The sequence below is a fragment of the Carcharhinus amblyrhynchos genome, chromosome 7 (assembly GCF_965287045.1).
Source record: "Carcharhinus amblyrhynchos chromosome 7, sCarAmb.v2.hapA, whole genome shotgun sequence".
In the NCBI taxonomy this organism is placed as follows: Eukaryota; Metazoa; Chordata; class Chondrichthyes; order Carcharhiniformes; family Carcharhinidae; genus Carcharhinus; species Carcharhinus amblyrhynchos.
This window is the reverse complement of record NC_137330.1, coordinates 8,450,347-8,475,655: the sequence shown is the minus strand read 5'-3', so window position 1 is coordinate 8,475,655 and position 25,309 is coordinate 8,450,347. Positions and strand designations below refer to the sequence as shown.

At 52.6% G+C, this 25,309-nt stretch overlaps 1 protein-coding gene across 1 annotated transcript in view; it reads right to left on the bottom strand.

Moving 5' to 3' along the window:
• Positions 1-9,202: 9,202 nt before the first annotated feature.
• The window catches only part of LOC145345414 (solute carrier family 35 member F3-like), a 29,317-nt gene continuing 13,210 nt past the window's right edge, over positions 9,203-25,309 (bottom strand). Inside the window, exons 3-7 of the mRNA XM_080193233.1 lie at positions 18,540-18,759; positions 15,156-15,281; positions 11,701-11,893; positions 10,206-10,295; positions 9,203-9,453 (exon numbers count right to left, since the gene is read on the bottom strand). Coding sequence (XP_080049359.1) covers positions 9,203-9,453; positions 10,206-10,295; positions 11,701-11,893; positions 15,156-15,281; positions 18,540-18,759 — 880 coding nt within the window. The remainder of the gene's footprint in view (positions 9,454-10,205; positions 10,296-11,700; positions 11,894-15,155; positions 15,282-18,539; positions 18,760-25,309) is intronic.

Genomic DNA, 25,309 nt, shown 5'->3' with positions numbered 1-25,309 from the left:
GTGCTCCAGGGATTAAGGGGGCGGTTGTGTGACATTGTGGATATACAGCGTGGAATTAGACTCATTGGCCCAACCTGTCCATTGCCAACCTACTTTCCTAGACTAAACTAGTCCCATTAGCCCATGTTTCGCCCATCCCCCTCTAAACCCTTTCCCATCCACGTACCTGTCCAAATGCCTTTTAAATGTTGTAATCGTACTCACCTCGACCACCTCAACTGGCAGCGCCATACACGCACCATCCTTTGTGTGAAAAAGTCGCCCCTCTCGTCCTCTTTTCCCTCTCACCTTAGACCTATGCCCTCTAGTTTTGGACTCCCCTACCACGGGGAGAAAGATCTTGGCTATTCAGCTTACCTATGCTCCTCGTGATTTTATAAACCTCTGTAAGGTCACCCTTCATCCTCCTACACTCCAGTGAACAAAGTCCCAGCCTTCCCTTATAATTCAAACTTTCCATTCTTGGTGACATCCTTGTAAATGTTTTTTGCACCCTTTCCAGTTTAATAGTGTCCTTCCTATCGCACGGTGACCAAAATTGTATACAGCACTCCCAATGCGGCCGTACCAATATCTTACAGTCTGTAACATAGCGTCCCAACTCCTGTACTCAAAGCTCTGACCAGTGAAGGCACGTGTGTCAAACGCTGCCTTCACCACCCTGTCTACCTGTGACGCCACTTTCAAGGAACCATGTACCTGCACCCCTAGGTCACCCCGGGCCCCTCTGTTCAACAACACCTCCCCAGGGCCCTACCATTAACTTTGTAAGTCTTGCCCTGGTTTGTCTTAACAAAATACAGCGCCTCACATTTACCCGAATTAAACTCCATCGGCCATACATTGGCTCACTGACCAAATTGGTCCAGGGATTTCTTGGTCAGGATGGATCATGTTTTCTCTCTCTCTCTTCCCCCGAGCTGTAGACTGAGTTTGTTGGAGGTTTCGATAGCCCTGTTGTTGTTGAATAAAGCATTTCAGCCCGGGTCTGTTTCCTCATCCATTGGCTGTGGTTTGGGGCAAGCAGAAGTGAGAATCCAGAAGCGTTTTGTGTACTGGACGCAGATTAGATTCCATTCTCAGCGAGTGGGCCTCATTGTCATGCCTTCATGTATTTTTAGATGCGCAAACAATTTGTATACCTTTTAAACAGTTTATCAGAGAATTGTGTTAAGAATGGCCCCATGTTTTATTTTTGAACGAGATTTACTATCTGATGGTGAATGGTATCACTGGAGTCCATCCAGCACTTGTCTAATGCATCTCACTGTTAAGAATAAAGGTGAAACAGCTATTTTTTTCTTATTTGGTGTTGGCTGTGGCTCATTGGATAAAGGAAAGTTACTAAAGTTTGTTTATTAGTCACAAGCAGGCTTGCGTTAACACTGCAATGAAGTTACTGTGAAAATCCCCTATTCACCACACTCCGGCACCTGTTCAGGTCAATGCACCAGATTTCAGAGTCTGACAGGTTGGAGTTCCAACAACCCACACACCAGCGGGCATTAGGAGTGACGGGTGAATGGGAGTCACTGCAAGTTAAAGTTTCATGTTCATTTATTAGTGTCGCATTAAACTCCATCTGCCATTCCTTGACCCACTGGCCAGATTGGTCCTGGCTGGTCAGGATGGATCATTGTCTCCCTCTCTCTCTCTCTCTCTCCCTGAGCTGTGGACTGAGTTTGTTGACTTACATTAACACTGCAATGAAGTTACTGTGAAAATCCCCGAGTCGCCTCACTGCAGTACCTGTTCGGGTAACACTGAGGGAGAATTTAGCATGGCCAACGCACCTAACCAGCATGTCTTTTGGATTGTGGGAGGAAACTGGAGCACCCGGAGGAAACCCATGCAGAGACAGGGAGAATGTGCAGGCTCCACACAGGCAGTAACCTAAGCCAGGACTCGAACCAGGTCCCTGGCGCTGTGAGGCAGCAGTGCTAACCACTGTGCCAACGTGCTGCCCATGGCAGTAGAGTTTGGATGACCTCGAGTTCATGAAGGGTAGAATATGGGCGACAGCCAGGAGTGTATCTGAGTGGTCAAGTCTAGACTGGAGAAGAGCAGATGAACTGAGATAGGGGGTGCTATTTTTAAAGGGCTCCTCGATAACAAGTAAGAAACACCCCCCCACACACACACACACACACACACACACACACACACACACACGATGAGAGATAATAATTAACCTCACCCACTATTGTAGTCTTCCATCCCGCTCTCACCCCAATCCCCTCCCTCATCTACACCATTCCAAGCACCGCAGTGTTTCCCCTCCACCCCCTCCCTCACCACAAACAGGTGAGCCCTGCACATTAGAAACCCTACAGTGCAGAAAGAGGCCATTCAGCCCATCGAGTCTGCACCAACCACAATCCCACCCAGACCCTACCCCCCCATATCCCTACATATTTACCTACTAATGCCTCTAACCTACACGTCTCAGAACACTAAGGGACAATTTTTAGTATGACCAATCAACCTAACCCGCACATCTTTGGACTGTGGGAGGAAACCCACGCAGACACAAGGAGAACGTGCAGACTCCACACAGACAGTGACCCGAGCCGGGAATCGAACCCAGGACCCTGGAGCTGTAAAGCAGCAGTGCTAACCACTCTGCTACCGTGCTGCCCATTAGGCTTCCCCTTGAACCTGCCTCCCTGGCCAATGTGGCAAAGAGAACTCTCCATTCACCTGACGAAGGGGAGGACGGCCTCCACCAGGCTCTTGGGTTCATCTCACACTATCTGTAACCCCCGTGACTTGCCTGGGCTTGCAAAATCTCACTAACTGTCCTGTCTGGAGACAGTACACATCTCTTTAACCTGTGCTTAATGCTCACTCTACTTACATATTCTGAACCTTTAAGATTTGATTAGCTGTAAAGACTCACATTCCAATCGTTATTTTGTAAATTGAGTTTGTATCTTTATAATGACCTGTTTGTGAATAGAAATCCCACTCACCTGACGAAGGGGCAGCGCTCCAAAAGCTAGTGGCTTTTGCTACCAAATAAACCTGTTGGACTTTAACCTGGTGTTGTGAGACGCCAGCATCTCCACACAATGTAGCAAAGCCAGCCTGTATAATTATGTTGAAATTTATTAACAACTATAATTATATTGAGGTTGATTAGGTTGCCGGCAAAGAGGTGAGGAAAATAGATTTGCTTTCGCTGAATTTTGAGCCTCCTCTGGCGATATCATGCACAGGGAATGGCACAGTGGTTAGCACTGCTGCCTCCAGCAGCCAGGAACCTGGGTTTGATTCCTGGTTTGGGTCACTGTGTGTGTGTGTGTGTGTGTGTGTGTGTGGAGTCTGCACGTTCTCCCTGTATCTGTGTGGGTTCCCTCTGGGTGCTCCAGTTTCCTCCCACTGTCCGAAAGATGTGCGGGTTAGGTGCATTGGCTATGCTAAACTGACTCTAGTGTCAGGAAGATTAGCAGGGTAAATATGTGGAGTTACAGGAATAGGGCCTGGGTGGGATTGTGGTGGGTGCAGACTCGATGGGCCGAAAGGCCTCCTTCTGCACTGTTCTATATATTCTATGATCTCACACGCAGGGGTGGCACAGTGGTTAGCACTGCTACCTCACAGTGCCAGGGACCCAGGTTCAATTCCTGGCTTGGGTTACTGTCTGTGTGGAGTCTGCACATTCTCCCCGTGTCTGTGTGGGTTTCCTCTGGGTGCTCCGGTTTCCTCCCACAGTCTGAAAGATGTGCCGGTTCGGTGCATTGGGCCGTGCTAAATTCTCCCTCCGTGTACCCGAACAGGCACCGGAGTGTGGCGACTCGGGGGGGATTTTCACAGTAACTTCATTACGGTGTTGATGTAAGCCTAGATGTGACACTAATAAATATAGAGTGTGGACTGAAGATCCTGTGCAAGGTCCTTACCATACGTCTGGCGCTCATAAAGAATGGGTTTGAACTCTCGGTCACACATCATAGAATCCCTACAGTGCAGAAAGCGGCCATTTGGCCCATCAAGTCTGTACTGACTGCAATCCCACCCAGTTCCTATTCCCGTAACCCCACACATTTACCCTGCTAATCCCCCTGACATTAGGGTCAATTTAGCACAGCCAATCCACCTAAAGGAAAGTTGAAGGACGTGGGCAGAAAACATCTTAAGACAAAGAGACCGACAAAGATTTAAAATTCTTACCAATGTATATTTTATTGTGGTTTTTTTTTTGCAATTTCTTGTAAAATAGACAATCATTTTTCATCTTTATTTTACATAGTTAACACAGTTTGGCAGATGAATGAACTCCATCCTCTTCCAGATAAAAGTGGTGTTTAAAATAGTAAATAGCCTCAGGAAGGAAAGACCCTTTGGCCCCCTCTGGCCCACCTATCCACAGTTTTCCCCCCCCCCGGTTTATCCTGAACAGCTTCAGACACTAAAGCAGAAACGGAGAGATGCTGGAAAATCTCAGCAGATCTGACAGTATCTGTGGAGAGAGAATAGAGCCAACGCTTCCAGTGTGAACGACCCTTCGTCAGAGCTGAGGTCGAAACTGAGATTTTCCAGCATCTTTTTTTTGTTTCAGATCCCCGCAGTATTTTGCATTTAGCCTCGGACACGAGCTAATGTCTGATTTTTGCGTGAAACTATTGAGAATCGCCCCTCTGCCCATGCCACATACTTACCCCCCCGTTACAATGGAGCACAGCAGATCGTTTAGCCCGTCATATCTGTGCTGAAAGATCTATCCAATTGATCCTCATCCAAGCCCTTGATTAACCGGACATTTAATTTTCTTGTTCAACCACTTATCCCATTCCCTTACGAACGCTGCAACTAAATCTGTTTCCCTTTCGAGCACTGCCTTCCAGATCACAGCAACTAGACAGAAAAATCTCCTCTGTTCACCTCAAGTTTGGGTCACTAATTAAATCTCACCCTCTGGTTATTGATCTTTCTTCCCAATTACTCCATCAGTACTCCTCTCACAGATTTTGCCTAGAAGCATTAGGGACTGGAGTTAGGGCGTTGGTGAGGCCACAGATGGAGTATTGTGTGCAGTTTTGGTGTCCTTATCTGAGGAAGGATGTCCTTGTTATAGAGGGAGTACAGCGAAGGTTTACCAGGCTGATTCCTGGGATGGCAGGTCTGTCATATGGGAAGAGGCTATGTTGGTTAGGATTATATTCACTGGAGTTTAGCAGAGTGAGAGGGGATCTCATAGAAACATATAGAATTCTAACAGGGTGGATTCAGAAAGAATATTTCTGATGGTGGGGGGAGTCCAGAACAAAGGGGAGGGTGGTAATTTGAGAATAAGTATTGAGGCGTGGAGAAATTTCTTCACCCAGAGGGTGGTGAACATGTGGAATTCACTACCACAGGAAGTAGTTGAGATTGTGTGATTTCAGGAAGAAACTAGATGTGGCTCTTGGGGCTAAAGAGATCACTCTTCTTCACGCAGAGAGTGGTGGGAGTGTGGAATGAGCTGCCGGATAAAGTGGTAAACGCGGGGTCACTTTTAACATTTAAGAAAAACTTGGACGGGTTGATGGATGAGAGGGGTGTGGAGGGATATGGTCCAAGTGCAGGTCAGTGGGACGAGGCAAAAAAATGGTTCGACACAGACAAGGAGGGCCAAAAGGCCTGTTTCTGAGCTGTAATCTTCTATGGTTCTATGGATCATGAGGTGGGGGATCAGGATATTGAATTTGATGATCAGCCATGATCATAATGAATGGTACAGCAGGCTCGAGGGGCCGAATGGCCTACTCTCGCTTCTGTGCGATATCTGCGTGTGAAGAGTTACAAATTTTACAGGGGGAGGTCGGAATCTGGTCTGACAGGGTCAGACCCACCTCCAGGGAGGCCCACCTCCCTTCCTCAGACCCTGATCTCCCCACATCGCGAGCACCTTTACCAAATGTGGTTTGAGATGAGGAGCTGGGCCTCCCCCCACCTTCCCCCCCCCCCTACAACCGTCACCCCTCCCCCACTATTGTGCGACCAGTCTCACATCTGACACGTGGAGTGGTATCATCTGGGGATGGTCTCCGACCGTCCAGGGTGGGCCTGGAGTTTCCTGCGCGACACACCACACGAGAGAGAGTGAAAGGTCAAGCAAAAAAACTTGGGGGGGGGGGGGGGGGGGGTGGTATTTTCTGTCTCCCCCCCTCCCTCCCTCTTTCCACCGCACCCTTTCAGCGGAGATTTAACAAAAAAAAATTGGAGATGGCAGAGGAAGAGGAAGGTTGCTTGACAACGCGACTGATTTTACCCAACTGGGGCACGGGCAGGTCTGCCCGCTTTCCGATTGGCTGAGGATAGGTGGGCATCGTGGGGAGGGGGGGGGGGGGGATGGGCATCGTGGGGAGGGTGGGGGGGGATGGGCATCGGGGGGGGGTGTGGTAGGGGGAGGATGGTGCAGCTGGAGGGAATCTCTCGGAGTAACTCGGGGCCCGGGAATGGCGAGGCCGGGAGCCGGGGGATTTGGCAGTGAGGTGCATGCACGTACCGATCGTGTTTTATACCCGAACACCATGCTTTAATTCCAGTCACCGTTAGGTTGTTTCCTTTTTTTCCCCCCCCCCAAAAAAAAAGACACGCGCGCGCCCGTACATACATACTTACACACATTCAGACATAGTTAGTTAGATTATGTTGAATGACACATGCAAACTCGACTCAAAATTGACTTCGACTTGGCTTCCCTCAGTTTAAAAAAAATTCAGACGGCTGGGTACCTGTACTCAGGTGTGACAGTCGAAGGTGCGGTAGTCCTCCCAGCAGCGCCGAAACACCAGCCGTTTATTATTTCAAAAACTGTCACGTCTTGGTTGAGAATAAAAAGACCATCGCGAGTTAGCAGGTCGCCACAGCAGGTTGGTCGGATTGGCAGAGAGGTGCGCCTTTAATAAAGATGGCGACCTTGGCTCCCAACCCCCACCCGCACCCCCCACCCCCCACCCGCACCCGCACCCCCCCTCCTCCACTCTGAGTCAGGAAGTCACGGGTTCCAGGCCCAGGTCTGGAGCCTGGGCCACAATAGCCAGACTGACACTCCCAGCGCAGAGCTGTGCACATCCCAACCTAAGCAATTCCACGTGTTTCCTCTGTCGGAGAGGGCCCTAGGAACCTGGACCGAATACCTCCCCCAGCCCGGGAGGTGGCTCGATCCTCTCTGACTCAAGGTGGGGCCCACACAGATTAACAGCAGTGTGTAAATTCCGGGTGCCGAGTAGCCACTCCTCACCGTGTAGGGAAGAGGCCAGGCGGAGGCAAGAGATGGGGGAGGGCAGAGACGAAGAAACGTGTCCAGCACAGGACCAGACCCTTCAACCCTCCAAGCCCGAACTAAACTAAAGAAATAAACCTTACCCGGTCCGCATCCCTCTATTGCCTCCCCTATTCATGTACTCGTCCTGAGGCCAGACGGTGTAGGTGTTTCTGATCCCAGTGTGGGAGAGGGGAGGAAGGATGAGCCAACATCACAGGGGAGGGGCCACTGTCTACAGTATCCTGCTCTCTCTCTGGCTTCAACACAGAACGTCTAATGGAAAGTGAGAGGGGCTGACTGCGTGGTACGGGTGGGCTGGCAGAATGTGTCCAGGACCATAACGTGCACATTGGAAAGACCTCTGGAGCAGATTAGAGGGGTCCCGATACAGACTGGTCTGTAAATAGAAGGAGACAGGAACTGTGTGCACCACCACCCCCCCCCCCCATCCCCCCCAACTCTCCCTACTCACTAGTCCATGGCTGGCACGTAATGGCCGCTGAAAATTGCAGCCACCAATAGCTCTGTCTTGGGTCAAAGATCGAGTGGCCTTCATGGTACACAGTGTCCAACTGTGTCTTTCACAATGGCGGCACAGTGGGTTAGCATCGCTGCCTCTCAGCGCCAGGGTCCTGGGTTCGATTCCCGGCTTGGGTCACCGTCTGTGCAGAGTCTGCACATTCTCCCCGTGTCTGTGTGGGTTTCCTCCGTTCTCCTCCCCCCCCCCCCCCCCACACACACACACACACACAGTCTGGAGGACGTGCTGGTTAGATGCATTGGCCGTGCCGAATTCTCCCTCAGTGTACCCGAACAGGCACCGGAGTGCAGCCACTGGGGTGGGGTGGGGGGTGGGGTGGGGTGGGGGGGGTGGGGGATGGGGTGGGGGGGTGGGGGAGTTTTCACAGTAACTTCATTGCAGTGTTAATGTCAGCCTACTTGTGACACTTATCAAATAAAATTAAATTAAACTAACAATGACAACCCTCTCCAAGCACCCTTTAGTTACACCATCTTTAGGCTCTAAATCCTCCTGCCCGGTAACCAAAAGAAATCAAATGTTTTGCAGCCCTTAAGAAAAGGACTGTTCGTGCTAGCCCTTACGATTGAATTGGCAGTCCTGGGTTGGGAGGAGAAAGAGTTTAAACATAGTGGGAGGGTTTGTGGGGTGGGGGGGAGCAGTTACACACCAGCCAGGATTCAGCCAAAAGATGGACTGTGGAATTCCCAGGATATCCCAGAGGGAAAAACGATTCAGGCAAGTGAAGTAAGAGAGAGGTTAAAGTAAAATCCACCCGAACCTTTCTTCTTGCGGGGGGGTGGGGGGTGGGGGGGTGTGGGGGGGGTAGGGGGGGGTGTGGGGGGGGTGGGGGGTGGGGGTTGGGGGGGGGGTGGGGGTTGGGGGGGGGGGCGTTGGGGGTGGTGGTGGTGGTGGTCGTGCACAGCCGTTACCAAAACAAAAATATGGCCCTGCTCTCTTCCTCTTACCCACCGGTAGCTCCATACATCTGGTCACTGAGGCAGAGAGTGGGGGGTGAATGTGGATGGATGGAGCTGGCTTTGACACCAGGCCCAACGGGAGTGGAAAATCTAGTAGGCTGTAAGAACAGGAGGCCAAATTTGTCTTTGCACGTCCCCCGCCCTGTGGCTAATTCACCACCACCACCCCCCACCCCCGCACCAACCTCTCCTTCGCCCCGCCGGCCTCTCCCCTCAGTGGTCACCGGGTCACAGAGCTGGGGCCCCCCCCACCCCCAAGACATACAGTCCAGTAGACAAGGTGGCCAACTCCGCGGGAATATCCCGACCAAACAGGCACCCGTACGTAACACGAGCTCGTTGTGACTTCCTGCCTTTCACCAGCAAGCGTTTGTGTTTTTAAAATCTCTCTCCCCCCCGCCTCCCCCCCACCCCACCTCGTCGCTCTCGAGTCCTCCGGGCCTCTGTGGGCTAGAACGAGTGCGCGAAGGTCGCCGTGGAAGTCCGAGATCCCTTGTTGCGACTCTGCCCCGCGAAGCCCGGCTCCCCTCGCTCCTCGGCCGCCTCCTCCTTCTTGCTGACCTTGAAGCGGGAGATGAGCTCCAGGGCCAGCCGGTCCCACTCCTCGGGCAGCAGTAGCAGCAGGAAGCCCAGGCAGATGATCAGCACGGCAATGACCCGCACGCTGTTAAACACTATGTCACTGGAGTAGGCGTCGGTAACTGGGTTGTTGTGGGGGGTGGAGAGAGAGAGAAAACCAACAAGCAGTGTTTAGACCCCCATCAACCTCAACCTCAGCCTCCCACCTCTGGCAGCCCCTGACAAGGTGGCGTTGGGCCTTCTTCTTGACCCACTGGTGGTGATCTCATCCAACCCAGCGGCCCAGTGGAGAGTTCATATTAATAATTTGTGGGACATGGGTATCACGGGCTGGGCCAACATTTATTGCCCATCCCTAGTTGCCCTTGTTCAGAGGGCAGTTGAGAGCCAACCACATTGCTGTGGCTCTGGAGTCACGTGTAGGCCAGACCAGGTAAGGACGGCAGATTTCCTTCCCTAAAGGGGACATCAGTGAACCAGATGGGCTTTTCCGACAATGGTTTCACCAGTAATTCCAGATTTTTTATATTGAATTCAAATTCCACCATCTGCCGTGGCGGGATTCGAACCCGGGTCCCCACAACATTAGCCGAGTTTCTGAATTAATGGGCTAGCGATAATACCAGATAGGCCATCGCCTTCCCTTTAAGCTTCTTAAGCCACTGTTCCCCTTCAACTTATCAGAAGCCTTCACGATTTTGGACACTCCATCACATCTTCCTTTAACCGTCCCTGCGGGAACTGTGGATGTAGTTAAGGTGCAGGGGAAGGTCAGAGTTCGACCAGGGGAGGAAGCCTTGTGGGCTTCGAGACCATTTCCCCTTGTTGCCCCGGCTGCTCGTCCTGTCCAAGATTCAGAGAGGAGGGTACTTACCGGCGTTTACAGGGACACTGAGGACCACTCCCACTGAGATCAACGTCGGGGACGTAACCGCAATCCCAAAATTCATCAGGATGTTAAAGGCTGCAACAGTGGACACGGCAAGTCACTGATTGAGGAAATAAACCCGCACTCACTCAGCATCAACACCAGAGCATGCTGGAAAATCTCAACAGGTCTGGCAGCGTCAGCGGAGAGAGGGAATAGAGCCGACGCTTCGAGTCTGGATCACTCTTAGTTACCACCCTGTCTGAGGGTCATCCAAACTCGAAACGTTGGCTCGATTCTCTCTCTCTCTGCTGATGCTGCCAGACCTGCTGAGATTTTCCAGCATTTTTCATTTTAGTTTCAGATTCCAGCATGCGTGTTCTGCTTTCTATTTTTGCATTCAGTATCGATCAGGATCTGAAAATGTTTCACAGTCAGTGAGGCGCAGCTTGCAGTATAGTCCCTGTTGTAATGGAGGTGAAGGGGCAGCCAAGATACGCACAGCAAGATCCCAAAAACAGCAAAAATATATGATCAGCACATCTCCCTTTGTCGAGTAAGAAATAACTATCCTTCAGCACTGACCCTCTGACAGTGCGGCACTCCCTCAGTACTGACCCTCTGACAGTGCGGCACTCCCTCAGTACTGACCCTCTGACAGTGCGGCACTCCCTCAGTACTGACCCTCTGACAGTGAGGCACTCCCTCAGCACTGACCCTCTGACAGTGCGGCACTCCCTCAGCACTGACCCTCTGACAGTGCGGCACTCCCTCAGCACTGACCCTCTGACAGTGCGGCACTCCCTCAGTACTGACCCTCTGACAGTGAGGCACTCCCTCAGCACTGACCCTCTGACAGTGCGGCGCTCCCTCAGTACTGACCCTCTGACAGTGCGGCACTCCCTCAGCGCTGACCCTCTGACAGTGCGGCACTCCCTCGGCGCTGACCCTCTGACAGTGCGGCACTCCCTCGGCGCTGACCCTCTGACAGTGCGGCACTCCCTCGGCACTGACCCTCTGACAGTGCGGCACTCCCTCGGCGCTGACCCTCTGACAGTGCGGCACTCCCTCGGCGCTGACCCTCTGACAGTGCGGCACTCCCTCGGCGCTGACCCTCTGACAGTGCGGCACTCCCTCGGCGCTGACCCTCTGACAGTGCGGCACTCCCTCGGCGCTGACCCTCTGACAGTGCGGCACTCCCTCGGCGCTGACCCTCTGACAGTGCGGCACTCCCTCGGCGCTGACCCTCTGACAGTGCGGCACTCCCTCGGCGCTGACCCTCTGACAGTGCGGCACTCCCTCGGCGCTGACCCTCTGACAGTGCAGCACTCCCTCAGCGCTGACCCTCTGACAGTGCAGCACTCCCTCAGCGCTGACCCTCTGACAGTGCGGCACTCCCTCAGCGCTGACCCTCTGACAGTGCAGCACTCCCTCAGCACTGACCCTCTGACAGTGCAGCACTCCCTCAGTACTGACCCTCTGACAGTGCTTCAGGACTTACACAGTAAGAGAATGGCCATCCCGCACAGTTTCTCCCAGGGAATGAGGCTGAATGGGGTCCAGTGCTCCACCCCAGTGAAGTAAAGAGCCAGTGGAACGCAGGTGATAAATGTCACATTGAAAAGTCCCAGCACCGATAAAAATAAGGCGGCTTCTCCGTACTTGGCACTGCCCAAGAGCATCTTAAACAAGACCTTAAAGAAAGAAAGATTTTCAGGTTAAAGTTGATTAGGACGTGGCCCTAATTGTTTCACTCCTTCAATGAGCTGGCATAGGTACAATGGGCCAAATGGCCTCCCATTTAAGTTTAAGCTTTATTTATTCATGTCACAAGTCGGCTTACATTAACAGTGCAATGAAGTTACTGTGAAAACCCTCTAGTCACCACACTCCGGCGCCTGTTCGGGTTACACTGAGGGAGAATTTAGCACGGCCAATGCACCCTAACCCAGCACGTCTTTCGGACTGTGGGAGGAAACCGGAGCACCCGGAGGAAACCCACGCAGACACGGGGAGAATGTGCAGTCTCCACACAGACAGTGACCCAAGCCGGGAATTGAACCTGGGGTCCGTGGCAGCAGTGCTAACCCACGGTGGAGATTTTGCATTTGTTTAGCGCCTTCCATGACCACCGGACACCCCAAAGTGCTTTACAGCCAATGAAGTGCTTTGGGAGTGTTGTACGATGTGGCAGCCACTTTGTGTACAGCGTGCACCCAAACACAGCAACGCCAGAGTGGCCGGAACATCCACGGTTAGTTACCGGCTGAGGAATGAATATGAACGAAGACAGTCGAGAGAACTCCGAGGAAGACAGGGAGAGGAATGAGCTCCTCAAACATGTTTTCCCATTCATGTGATCACGGTGACACAGTGGTTAGCACTGCTGCCTCACCGTGCCAGGGACCCGGGTTCAATTCCCAGGTCGGGCCACTGTCTGTGCGGAGTCTGCACATTCTCCCCGTGTCTGCATGGGTTTCCTCCGGGTGCTCCGGTTTCCTCCCACAGTCCGAAAGACGTGCTGGGTTAGGGTGCATTGGCCGGGCTAAATTCTCCCTCAGTGTAACCCGAACAGGAGTGTGGCGACTGGGGATTTTCACAGTAACTTCATTGCAGTGTTAATGTAAGCCTACTTGTGACACTAATAAATAAACTTTTCTAAACTTTCTGATTCACAATCCACCCCCATCCTCCTACCTTCCCATCTCTTTAAACAATAAAATGGACCAATTTCAGATTTTAAATGTAGAATTGATCTGGCACTGACTGCTATTCATGGATGGGGTCTGACCATGGACCACCTCTTGTGTGTGAGATTCTTTGTTAGCGTCGCTCTGCTGACAGGTCTGTCTCTCTTAGACTCAGTCCCCTCATCCTTGACCCCAGCAGCCATTGCAAATACTTCCGCTCAGTCTAAATCAATGATCCCGTCACATCAACAAGGAGACCGGCTTGGGAATGGGCAGCACGGTGGCACAGTGATTGGCACTGCTGCTTCACAGCGCCAGGGACCCGGGTCCAATTCCCGGCTTGGGTCACTGTCTGTGCAGAGTCTGCACGTTCTCCCCGTGTCTGCGTGGGTTTCCTCCAGGTGCTCCGGTCTCTTCCCACAGTCCGAAAGACGTGCTGGTTAGGGTGCATTGGCCACGCTAAGGTGGATTAGCAGGGCAAATACATCGTGGGGGGGTGGGGGGGTGGGTGGGTGGTGGAGGCAGTGGTTATGGACATAGGATCTGAATAGGATTGTAGTCGGTGCAGACTCGATGGGCTGAATGGCCTCCTTCTGCACTGTATGTATGATTCTATGGTCTGCCCATCAGGAACTTGCGTTTAAGAAAATAAAAGAGGGGAGAGGATTGTAATGGCTTCACCGAGGCCCATGAGGTTGGCCTCTTCAAGTATGAGCTCCCTGATTGAGATCCTAATTGCCCCTCTAGTCGGAGAGTCTCATGGGTGTATAAAACTGAGAGTGTCAGGTCCTCTGGCACTCTGGATTCTGACCATGCACCAGAAGTACTCTGGGAGCGGAGTAGTGTTTGTAAATATCTGGTGAAGGGACACCGGCCTCCGAGGAGTTATTTCAATGACTTCACATTATAGGGTGTCAAAAGCACAATTTCTGACTGTTCACCTTCTCTCTTCACTTTCATTGAGTTATCTCAACAATATGGCTCACCTGCAGTCCTCCTCCCACTTACTGGAACACTCTCCTGCTCTTTAACCTCCTGACAATGGGATCCTCTGCATCCACCCACGGGACGGGGCAAAGTTTTGCTTTAACACCTTCACCAAATGATGGCACATTTGACAGTGTAGCATTCCCTCAGTCCTGCACTGAGACTGCCACCCTGGACCATGAGCTCAAGTCTCTGGAGCGGGGCTTGTCGCCTTGAATTCGTCCTTCCAAAAGATCAGTGTTACTACATCAAAACATAGAAACTAGAAGCAGGAGGAGGCCATTTGGCCCTTCGAGCCTGCTCCTCCATTCATTTTGATCAGAGCTGGTCATCAAATTCAATATCCTGATCCACCCTTCCCCACAAGAGCTGTATCTAATTTCTTCTTGAAATCACACAATGTTTTGGCCTCAACTACTTTCTGTGGGAGTGAATTCCATACATTCCCCACCCTCTGGGTGAAGAAATTCCTCCTCGTCTCAGTTCTAAAAGGTTCACCCCCTTATCCTCAAACTATGACCCCCTAGTCCTGGCCTCCCCCACCATCGGGAACACTCTTTCTGAATCTACCCTGTCTAACCGTGTTAGAATTTTATAAGTTTCGATGAGATTCCCTCTAATTCTTCTAAACTCCAGTGAATATGATCCCAACCGACTTAGTCTCTCCTCATATGACAGACCTGCCTTCCCAGGAATCAGCCTGGTAAACCTTTGCTGTGCTCCCTCTATAGCAAGGACATCCTTCCTCAGATAAGGACACCAAAACTGCACACAATACTCCAGCTGTGGCCTCACCAACACCCAATATAATTGCAGCAAAATATCCCCTATCCCTACACTCGAATCCTCTCGATATGAAAGCCAACATATCATTTGCCATCTTTACTGCCCGCTTTACCCACTGGTCCTGGGACCTCACGTACAGGGATTAAACTGTGCCTGTACACAGTCCTGACATCAGTTGGGGATAGGGTGGGATTGTTGTCGGTGCAGACTTGATGGGCCTAATGGCCTCCTTCTGCATTGTAGGGATTCGATGAAGATACAGGGACTCGATGAGGGCGCAGGGACTCGATGATATTCAATCATTACGTGACCAGTTGGTGGGAATCCCAGAACATGTGACAGGGCACCCTCCATCCTCTACCCCCAACCATTCCCCCCTCCCCCCCCCCCCAACTACCCCCACCCCTGTGCCATCGAGCTGGACTACATTCCTGAAAGGGTTTACGCTCTTGCTGTTAGAGAGACTGGTTGCGTTCCTGCGGGCGGTTGTTACCTTGTAGAGGGCAGACATGGAGGCTGAGGCTACGACCAGCGTGATCCCGATAACCGAGTGGCTGTGGAAGCCATCCGCGTAGGTAATCATCACTATCCCAGCGATCGCAAAGATGGCGGCCACTATCTGGATTGGAGAGAGGAACAGGCTGCCTTCGTCACTTGACACAGAGCACAGAAACAGGCATTTCATCCAGCTGGGGTCTATCTGCTCCTCATTCCCACTCTCTCCATTCACCGCTCATTGCTTTCTCCCTCCAGTCACTACCCAGCTTCCACTTCGATACATCTCTGAGATTCAAATCCCGTTCCCCGCCCTGTGGAGCAAGTTTCACATTCTCACCACTCTCCGTGTGAAGCCATTTCTCCGGAACTCACCATTGGATTTATCAGCGTCTCTCTGAGAATTATTGTTAACATCTTAACCAATAAATAGATGTTCTGGATTCTCTTGTGGACTTTCTCCACCTCATGGGGTTGCCTGGTGGCACAGTGGGTTAGCACCGCTGCTTCACAGCGCCAGGGACCCGGGTTCGATTCCCGGCTTGGGTTACTGTCTGTGTGGAGATTGCACATTCTCCCCGTGTCTGCGTGGGCTTCCTCCGGTTTCCTCCCACAGTCCAAGGGGTTAGGTGGATTGGCCGTGCTAAATTGACCCTTAGTGTCAGGGGGATTGGCAGGGTAAATGCATGGGGGTTATGGGGATAGGGCCTGGATGGGATTGTGCTTGATGCAGGCTCGATGGGCTGAATGGCCTCCTTCTGCACTGTCGGGATTCTATGATATCGATAGGTTTCAGAGACGAGGGGTTCGTGCGAGAAGGCTGGCGGAGATTTGGCAGCTACTGGTCTCTGAGACAACGGGTTGTACAATGGTGGCCATCTCCACCGGGGCAGCATGGTGGCACAGTGGTTAACACTGCTGCCTCACAGCACCAGGGACCTGAATTCGATTCCTGGCTCGAGCCACTGCCTATGTGGAGTCTGCACATTCTCCCCGTGTCTGCGTGGGTTTCCCCCGGGTGCTCCGGTTTCCTCCCACATTCCAAAGATGTGCGGGTTAGGTGCATTGGCCGTGCTAAACTGACCCTAGGGTTAGGGGATCAGCAGGTAGATATATGGGGTTACGGGAATAGGACCTAGGTGGGATTTTAGTCAGTGCAGATACGATGGGCCGAACGGTCTCCTTCTACCCTGTAGGGGTTCTACTATGGGGACCGAGGCAAGAGGAAGAAGATAAAATCTAGGTCTGCTTGAGGGGCTGAAGGGTCTTTGCCCGTTCTTACGTTCATAGATATTAAACACGGCTGCTGGGTAGACGTGAATAATCCCACGGAAGCTGACTGAAGAATGGATAACGCGTAGACCTTCGGAGTGGAGCCTGAACAGACAAGACGTTTGGAATCTGAGTCAAGTGTAATACCCACTGAACCGTGACGGACACCTCCGAGCTCACCCCCCAGCCCCCCTCCGAGGCTGTCAACTGTCTGGTTGTTAACTCTCGCTTGGTATTTCCTCATTGGCCTTCCTCGTGACGAGCTGACACAATAGACATATGTATTTTTCCCATTTCATTCAGTGGTTCTCCCGTCACAGCAGCCTGTGGCTTGAAGCATGTGGGCCCACTGCCAAATCTTTATTTTAATCCGGCATGTTCCACCACAGGAGAACGCCACCTCAGGGTGGCACTGAACCCTCTGTGATTTTTAATCATTCCACCACCAGAGATCGGGCCTACAACACCCTGGGCCCTCACCTCTGGAATTCCCTCTCTAAAGGCACTGCTGAAAAACCCACACCTCGGGACAAGGTTCTGGCCTTAGTTTATTTTACTTTCCGTCTCTCATGTCAAATTCTGTCAATTAACCCGTCCCTGGTGCATTTGGGGAATCTTAGAAATCCTACAGTACAGAAAGAGGCCCATCGGCCCATCGAGTCTGCACCGACCACAATCCCACCCAGGCCCAACCCCCCCCCCCCAATCCGTACATATTTTACCCACTAATCCCTCTCTGACCTACGGTCAATTTTAGCACGGCCAATCTATCTAACCCGCACATCTTTGGACTGTGGGAGGAAACCGGAGCACCCGGAGGAAACCCACGCAGACATGGGGAGAATGTGCAAACTCTGCACAGACAGTGGCCCGAGCCGGGAATCGAACCCGGGTCCCTGGAGCTGTGAAGCAGCAGCGCTAACCCACTGCGCCACCGTGGATGTTTTCACGATGTTCGGCTGGCACAGTGGGTTAGCACGGCTGCCTCACAGCTCCAGGGACCCGGGTTCAATTCCCGGCTCGGGTCACTGTCTGTGCGGAGTTTGCACGTTCTCCCCGTGTCTGCGTGGGTTTCCTCCGGGTGCTCCGGTTTCCTCCCACAGTCTGGAGAGACGTGCGGGTTAGTGAATGCTAAATTGCCCTTGAGTGTCGGGGGGGCGGGGAAACGAGCTGGTGTAATTGCGTGGTGTTACGGGAATAGGGCCTGGGGTGGGATTGTACAGAGTCGGTGGGCCGAATGGCCTCTTACTGCACTGTAGGGATTCCCTGCTTGTATTCAATGTTCTAAACAAACTCAGGGACAACGCAAGGGAACTGCTCGAAGCAAAAAGCGGAAAGGAAACTTCAAATCAAAATGTGGGTCAATAATACACCTCAGGCCTAACGGGGCCCAGTGAGCATGGAAGGCCTCAATAGCTCCCGGGGACTCCGCATGTTCCCTTTCCAGGGACACCCTGCTGCAAATCATGGATCATAGATCCCTACAGTGCAGAAAGAGGCCCTTCAGCCCATCGAGTCTGTACTGACCACAATCCCACCCAGACCATATCCCTACATATTACACCCACTAATCCCTCGAACCTACCCATCCCTAGACACCAATGGGCAATTTCTTAGCACGGCCAATCAACCTAACCCGCACATCTTTGGCCTGTGGGAGGAAACCGCAGCACCCGGAGGAAACCCACGCAGACACGAGGAGAACGCGCAAACTCCGCACAGACAGTGGCCCGAGCCGGGAATCGAACCCAGGACCCTGGAGCTGTGAAGCAGCAGCGCTAACCCACTGTGCCACCGTGCCGCCCACCTGTAGCCTTGGTAGAGGGCAGGGTGTCGCGTTGGATGGCCCCCCCCCTCGATCGCCCACCTCGGGACCTGTCTACGGCGAGCTTAGCCAGGCCCGGGAGTGGGTTAAAACATCCTTGGGCCCAAGGAGGAGCCGGGAAGTTCTCCCTCATGTCCCAGTCAATGTTTATCCGGGAGCTTGCTGTGCGCAAATCGGCGACAGCAAAGGGGGGCTCGGCTTCGGAAATACTCGGCCGGCCGTAGTAACCCTCCCTCCCTTCCTCCCCACAGCCGCAGGACGGTATAAGCCGGAGAGGTCACTTACCCTAACACCCATAAACCTGTCCCGAAGAACTATCCAGGAGAGCAGGAAAACAAAGGCCTTATTGCAGCAGAACAGAGCTGAAGCGTCGGTGGCACTGATCTTCTTCAGGGCCAGCAAGTACAGGTAATTCGTTAACGTCCATAGGACACAGAACGGGGCCATTCTGCTGAAGAATATCTTGACGGTCAAGCCATCATCCCCAAAGAACCTGCAGCATTCCCTAGCGGAGAGGAGAGGGAGGAGGAGGGAAAGGTCACCGGTTAGACTCAGGATCAATCTTACACTACGACAGCCTCTGAACTGTCCCACAGTATTACACACATCGGCACTGCAGGCTCCATCAGGCCTCGGAGCAACCATTCGGCCCATCGAGTCTGCTCTGCCATTCATACAATCTCTACAGCACAGAGAGAGACCATTCGGCCCATTGGGTTGGCTCTGCCATTCATAGAGTCCCTACGATGCAGAAAGAGACCATTCGGCCCATCGAGTCTGCTCCGCCGTTCATACAATCTCTACAGCACAGAGAGAGACCATTCGGCCCATTGGGTTGGCTCTGCCATTCATAGAGTCCCTACATTGCAGCAGGAGGCCATTCAGCCCATCGAGTCTGCTCTGCCGTTCATAGAATCATAGAATCTCTACAGTTCAGAGAGAGACCATTCGGCCCATTGGGTTGGCTTTGCTATTCAGAGTCCCTACGATGCAGAAAGAGACCATTCGGCCCATCGAGTCTGCTCTGCCATTCTATGATGGATCTGAGGTGATATTCCTCGACTCTGCTTTCTTGTCTTACCCCCTCGACTTGCTCACTGATTAAAAATCTGTCCATCTTAGCTTTGAACAGATTTAACAACCCAGCCTCTACAGTAAAGGATTGGCACGGTGGCACAGTGGTTAGCACTGCTGCCTCACAGCACCAGGGACCTGGGTTCAATTCCCAGCTTGGGTCACTGTCTGTACAGAGTCTGCATGTTCTCCCCGTGTCTGTGTGGGTTTCCTCCGGGTGCTCCGGTTTCCTCCCACAGTTGTGTGTGGGTTAGGCGGATTGGCCGTGCTAAATTGCCCCTTAGTGTTAGGGGGATTAGCAGGGTAAATACATGGGACTATGGGGATAGGGCCTGGGTGGGATTGTGGTCACGGCAGACTGAATGGGCTGAATGGCCTCCTTCTGCACTGTAGGATTCTGTGATTCTATGAATCCCACAGATTCACTATCCTCAGCAGAGAGTCCTCAATGGGTGATCTCTTACTCTGAGATTATCTCCTCTGGTCCGAGGCTCCCCCACGAGGGGAAACATCTCAGCATCGACCCTGTCAAACCCCCTGAGAATCCTGTGTGTCTCAATAAGGTCGTCTCCCATTCTCCAAAACTGCAATGACCCAATTTACTCAACCCCTCCTCACTAAACCCACTCAACCCCTCCTCACTAAACCCGCTCGACCCCTCCTCACTAAACCCACTCAACCCCTCCTCACAAAACCCACTCAACCCCTCCTCACTAAACCCACTCAACCCCTCCTCACTAAACCCACTCAACCCCTCCTCACTAAACCCACTCAACCCCTCCTCACTAAACCCACTCAACCCCTCCTCACTAAACCCACTCAACCCCTCCTCACTAAACCCACTCAACCCCTCCTCACTAAACCCGCTCAACCCCTCCTCACTAAACCCGCTCAACCCCTCCTCACTAAACCCGCTCAACCCCTCCTCACTAAACCCACTCAACCCCTCCTCACTAAACCCGCTCAACCCCTCCTCACTAAACCCGCTCAACCCCTCCTCACTAAACCCACTCAATCCCTCCTCACTAAACCCACTCAACCCCTCCTCACTAAACCCGCTCAACCCCTCCTCACTAAACCCGCTCAACCCCTCCTCACTAAACCCACTCAATCCCTCCTCACTAAACCCGCTCAACCCCTCCTCACTAAACCCGCTCAACCTCTCCTCACTAAACCCACTCAACCCCTCCTCACTAAACCCACTCAACCCCTCCTCACTAAACCCACTCAACCTCTCCTCACTAAACCCACTCAACCTCTTGTAAAACCCACTCAACCCCTCCTCACTAAACCCACTCAACCCCTCCTCACTAAACCCACTCAACCCCTCCTCACTAAACCCACTCAACCTCTTCTCACTAAACCCACTCAACCTCTCCTCACTAAACCCACTCAACCTCTTGTAAAACCCACTCAACCCCTCCTCACTAAACCCACTCAACCCCTCCTCACTAAACCCACTCAACCCCTCCTCACTAAACCCACTCAACCTCTCCTCACTAAACCCACTCAACCTCTTCTCACTAAACCCACTCAACCCCTCCTCACTAAACCCACTCAACCCCTCCTCACTAAACCCACTCAACCCCTCCTCACTAAACCCACTCAACCCCTCCTCACTAAACCCACTCAACCCCTCCTCACTAAACCCACTCAACCCCTCCTCACTAAACCCACTCAACCTCTTGTAAAACCCACTCAACCCCTCCTCACTAAACCCACTCAACCCCTCCTCACTAAACCCACTCAACCCCTCCTCACTAAACCCACTCAACCCCTCCTCACTAAACCCACTCAACCCCTCCTCACTAAACCCACTCAACCCCTCCTCACTAAACCCACTCAACCCCTCCTCACTAAACCCGCTCAACCCCTCCTCACTAAACCCGCTCAACCTCTCCTCACTAAACCCACTCAACCTCTTGTAAAACCCACTCAACCCCTCCTCACTAAACCCACTCAACCTCTCCTCACTAAACCCACTCAACCCCTCCTCACTAAACCCACTCAACCCCTCCTCACTAAACCCGCTCAACCCCTCCTCACTAAACCCACTCAACCCCTCCTCACTAAACCCGCTCAACCCCTCCTCACTAAACCCACTCAACCTCTTGTAAAACCCACTCAACCCCTCCTCACTAAACCCACTCAACCCCTCCTCACTAAACCCACTCAACCCCTCCTCACTAAACCCACTCAACCTCTCCTCACTAAACCCACTCAACCTCTTGTAAAACCCACTCAACCCCTCCTCACTAAACCCACTCAACCCCTCCTCACTAAACCCACTCAACCTCTCCTCACTAAACCCACTCAACCTCTTCTCACTAAACCCACTCAACCCCTCCTCACTAAACCCACTCAACCCCTCCTCACTAAACCCACTCAACCCCTCCTCACTAAACCCACTCAACCCCTCCTCACTAAACCCACTCAACCCCTCCTCACTAAACCCACTCAACCCCTCCTCACTAAACCCACTCAACCCCTCCTCACTAAACCCACTCAACCCCTCCTCACTAAACCCACTCAACCCCTCCTCACTAAACCCACTCAACCCCTCCTCACTAAACCCACTCAACCCCTCCTCACTAAACCCGCTCAACCCCTCCTCACTAAACCCGCTCAACCTCTCCTCACTAAACCCACTCAACCTCTTGTAAAACCCACTCAACCCCTCCTCACTAAACCCACTCAACCTCTCCTCACTAAACCCACTCAACCCCTCCTCACTAAACCCACTCAACCCCTCCTCACTAAACCCACTCAACCCCTCCTCACTAAACCCACTCAACCCCTCCTCACTAAACCCACTCAACCCCTCCTCACTAAACCCGCTCAACCCCTCCTCACTAAACCCACTCAACCTCTCCTCACTAAACCCACTCAACCTCTTGTAAAACCCACTCAACCCCTCCTCACTAAACCCACTCAACCTCTCCTCACTAAACCCACTCAACCCCTCCTCACTAAACCCACTCAACCCCTCCTCACTAAACCCACTCAACCCCTCCTCACTAAACCCACTCAACCCTTTCCTCGCAACAAAACCTCCTGAACCTCTCCGCATAGTAAAATCCCTCTTTACCCAGGATTGACCTAGTGAAACTTCCTCACTGTATTGCTACACAATATTAGCTCCAGCTGACATTTATCTGCAACAATCATAGAAATCACACAGTGCAGAGGAGGCCCTTTGGCCCATCGAGTCTCCACTAACACGCGAGAAACACCCAATCCTATCTGCCAGCACTTGACCAAAGCCCTGAATGTTATGATGTGCCAAGTGCTGATGTAAAGGATGTGAGGCATCCTGAATCCACCACCCTCCCAGGTGGCTCATTCCTGACTCCCCCCAAACCTCCTGCCCCTCACCTTGAGTCTGTGTCCCCCTCGTAACTGACCCCTCAACTGAGGGGAACAGCTGCTCCTTATCCACTCAGTCCATAATCTGGTTCACCTCGATCAGGTCATCCCTCAGTCTTCTCTGCTCCAGAGAAAACCACCCAAGCCTCTCCAATCTCTCGTCATAATTTAAATGCTCCATCCCGGGCAGCATCCCGGTGAATCTCCTCTGCACCCCCTCCAGCGCAATCTCATCCTTCCCATAATGAGGCAACCGGAACTGCACCCAGAGCTCCAGCCGTGGCCTCACCAGAGTTCTCCACAACTCCAACACCACGAATGAATCTGCTTTTCCCAAACTGTCACACGGTGGCACACTGGTCAGCTGACTCATAGCGCCAGGGACCCGGGTTCAAATCTTGGTTTGGGTCACTCTCTGGAGTCTGCATGTTCTCCCCGTGTCTGCGTGGGTTTCCTCCGGTTTCCTCCCACACTCCAAAGATGTGCGGGACGGGTTAATTAGCCACGTTAGTGCCCAAGGATGTGTAGGTTGAGTTGATTAGCCATGCTAAATTGCCCCTTACTGTCAAGAGGGTAAATCTGTGGGGGGTTACAGGGATAGGGCCTGGGTGGGATTGTGGTCAGTGCAGACTCGATGGGCCAAATGGCCTCCTTGCGCACTGCGGAGATTCTACGGTGCTATCTGAGGGAGTGAGGCCTGGGTGTGAGTTAAAAGGAGAGCCTCGCTACTAAACACTGGCATTGGAATCATTTACCACCCACCCAAAAGGCCGCAGTGGAGGTTGGGGGGGGACCTCAGTAAGACAGTAACCGCCTCACTGGAGAATCAGCCGGAATTAGATGCTTCGGGGAACAGAAAACTACATTCTGACAAGGAGGCAAAGGTCACATCTACTGAGCCCCACTGGTACTCTTTAAGGTGTTACCACAGTAACCAGGGCATCCTGCTACATGCAATGTCTATGAGCGCAATGCTCCCCGGTATAAATTATACTGATGGCACATTGACACTGACTGTGATTCCTAACCACCGATGGGAGCCCAGAACACAATAACCAGTGGAAATAAATCACATTTCTGAACAAACCAGAGAGAAATCCGCAGATTAACCACCGTCTGGCTGAGAAATCACTCCTCACCTCAGATCCAAAGGCTCGTTCCTCTGATGCTGCACTCTCCCAGAACTGACCCTCCAGGAGTGCCGCACTGTCAGAGGGTCAGTGCTGAGGGAGTGCCACACTGTCAGAGGGTCAGTGCTGAGGGAGTGCCGCACTGTCAGAGGGTCAGTGCTGAGGGAGTGCCACACTGTCAGAGGGTCAGTGCTGAGGGAGTGCCACACTGTCAGAGGGTCAGTACTGAGGGAGTGCCGCACTGTCAGAGGGTCAGTGCTGAGGGAGTGCCGCACTGTCAGAGGGTCAGTGCTGAGGGAGCGCCGCACTGTCAGAGGGTCAGTACTGAGGGAGTGCCGCACTGTCAGAGGGTCAGTACTGAGGGAGCGCCGCACTGTCAGAGGGTCAGTACTGAGGGAGCGCCGCACTGTCAGAGGGTCAGTGCTGAGGGAGTGCCGCACTGTCAGAGGGTCAGTACTGAGGGAGCGCCGCACTGTCAGAGGGTCAGTGCTGAGGGAGTGCCGCACTGTCAGAGGGTCAGTGCCGAGGGTGCGCTGCAGAGCACAGAAGTGAGTCAGCTGACTTGAGGGACCAATGGGAACTGAGTGATCACCCCAGAATGTGGAGTCCTCTCTCAGGCAGAATCAGCGAGAAGCCATGTAGTAAGTACCTGAACGCTGGCCCCAAACCAGCCTAAAGCCGCAACCTCCCTGAGCTGGGATTCCCTCATCAATAAATATCTTCTTGTCGACACCTTAACTGCCACAACCCTTCCCCATTCCTGGGGACATCGCAAAGCCCTTCACAGCCAGCGACGTAGATTTGGCTGGGTGACCGCTGCTCTAACGTCAGGCAGCCAATTTGTACACAGCAAGCTCCCACAAGCCAAAACGTGATGATGACCGGAACGGCTCGCTGTTTAGTGACGGTGATGGAGGGATTTGTATTAGTAAAGCTCCCACCCCCACCCCACCCCTCCAGCATGTCCAGCTGAGCAGACTGATGGTTGTGTGCCCCGCTGGAGAAAAAGCACTGGTGACACTGCGGCACACCTCAGCTTAGATACTGGGCTGTACACGGTGGGGCTCGGACCCCGGACCCTCAGACTCAAAGGGCGAGAGAGCTCACCGCTGGACCACGGCCAATAGAGTTAGAGAGGTTTACAGCAGGGAAACAGGCCATTCAGCCCAACTTGTCCATGCTGCCCCCTTTTTTTGTTAAACCACTAAGCTAATCCCAATTGCCCGCATTTGGCCCATATCCCTCTATACCCATCGTACCCATGTAACTGTCTAGATGCTTTTTAAAAGACAGAATTGTACCCGCCTCTACTACTACCTCGGGCAGCTTGTTCCAGACACTCACCACCCTCTGTGTGAGAAAAAACTGCCCCTCTGGACACTTCCGTATCTCTCCCCTCTCATCGTAAACCTCTAGTTTTAGACTCCCCTAGCTTTGGGAAGAGATATTGACTATCTAGCTGATCTGAGCCCCTCATTATTTTAT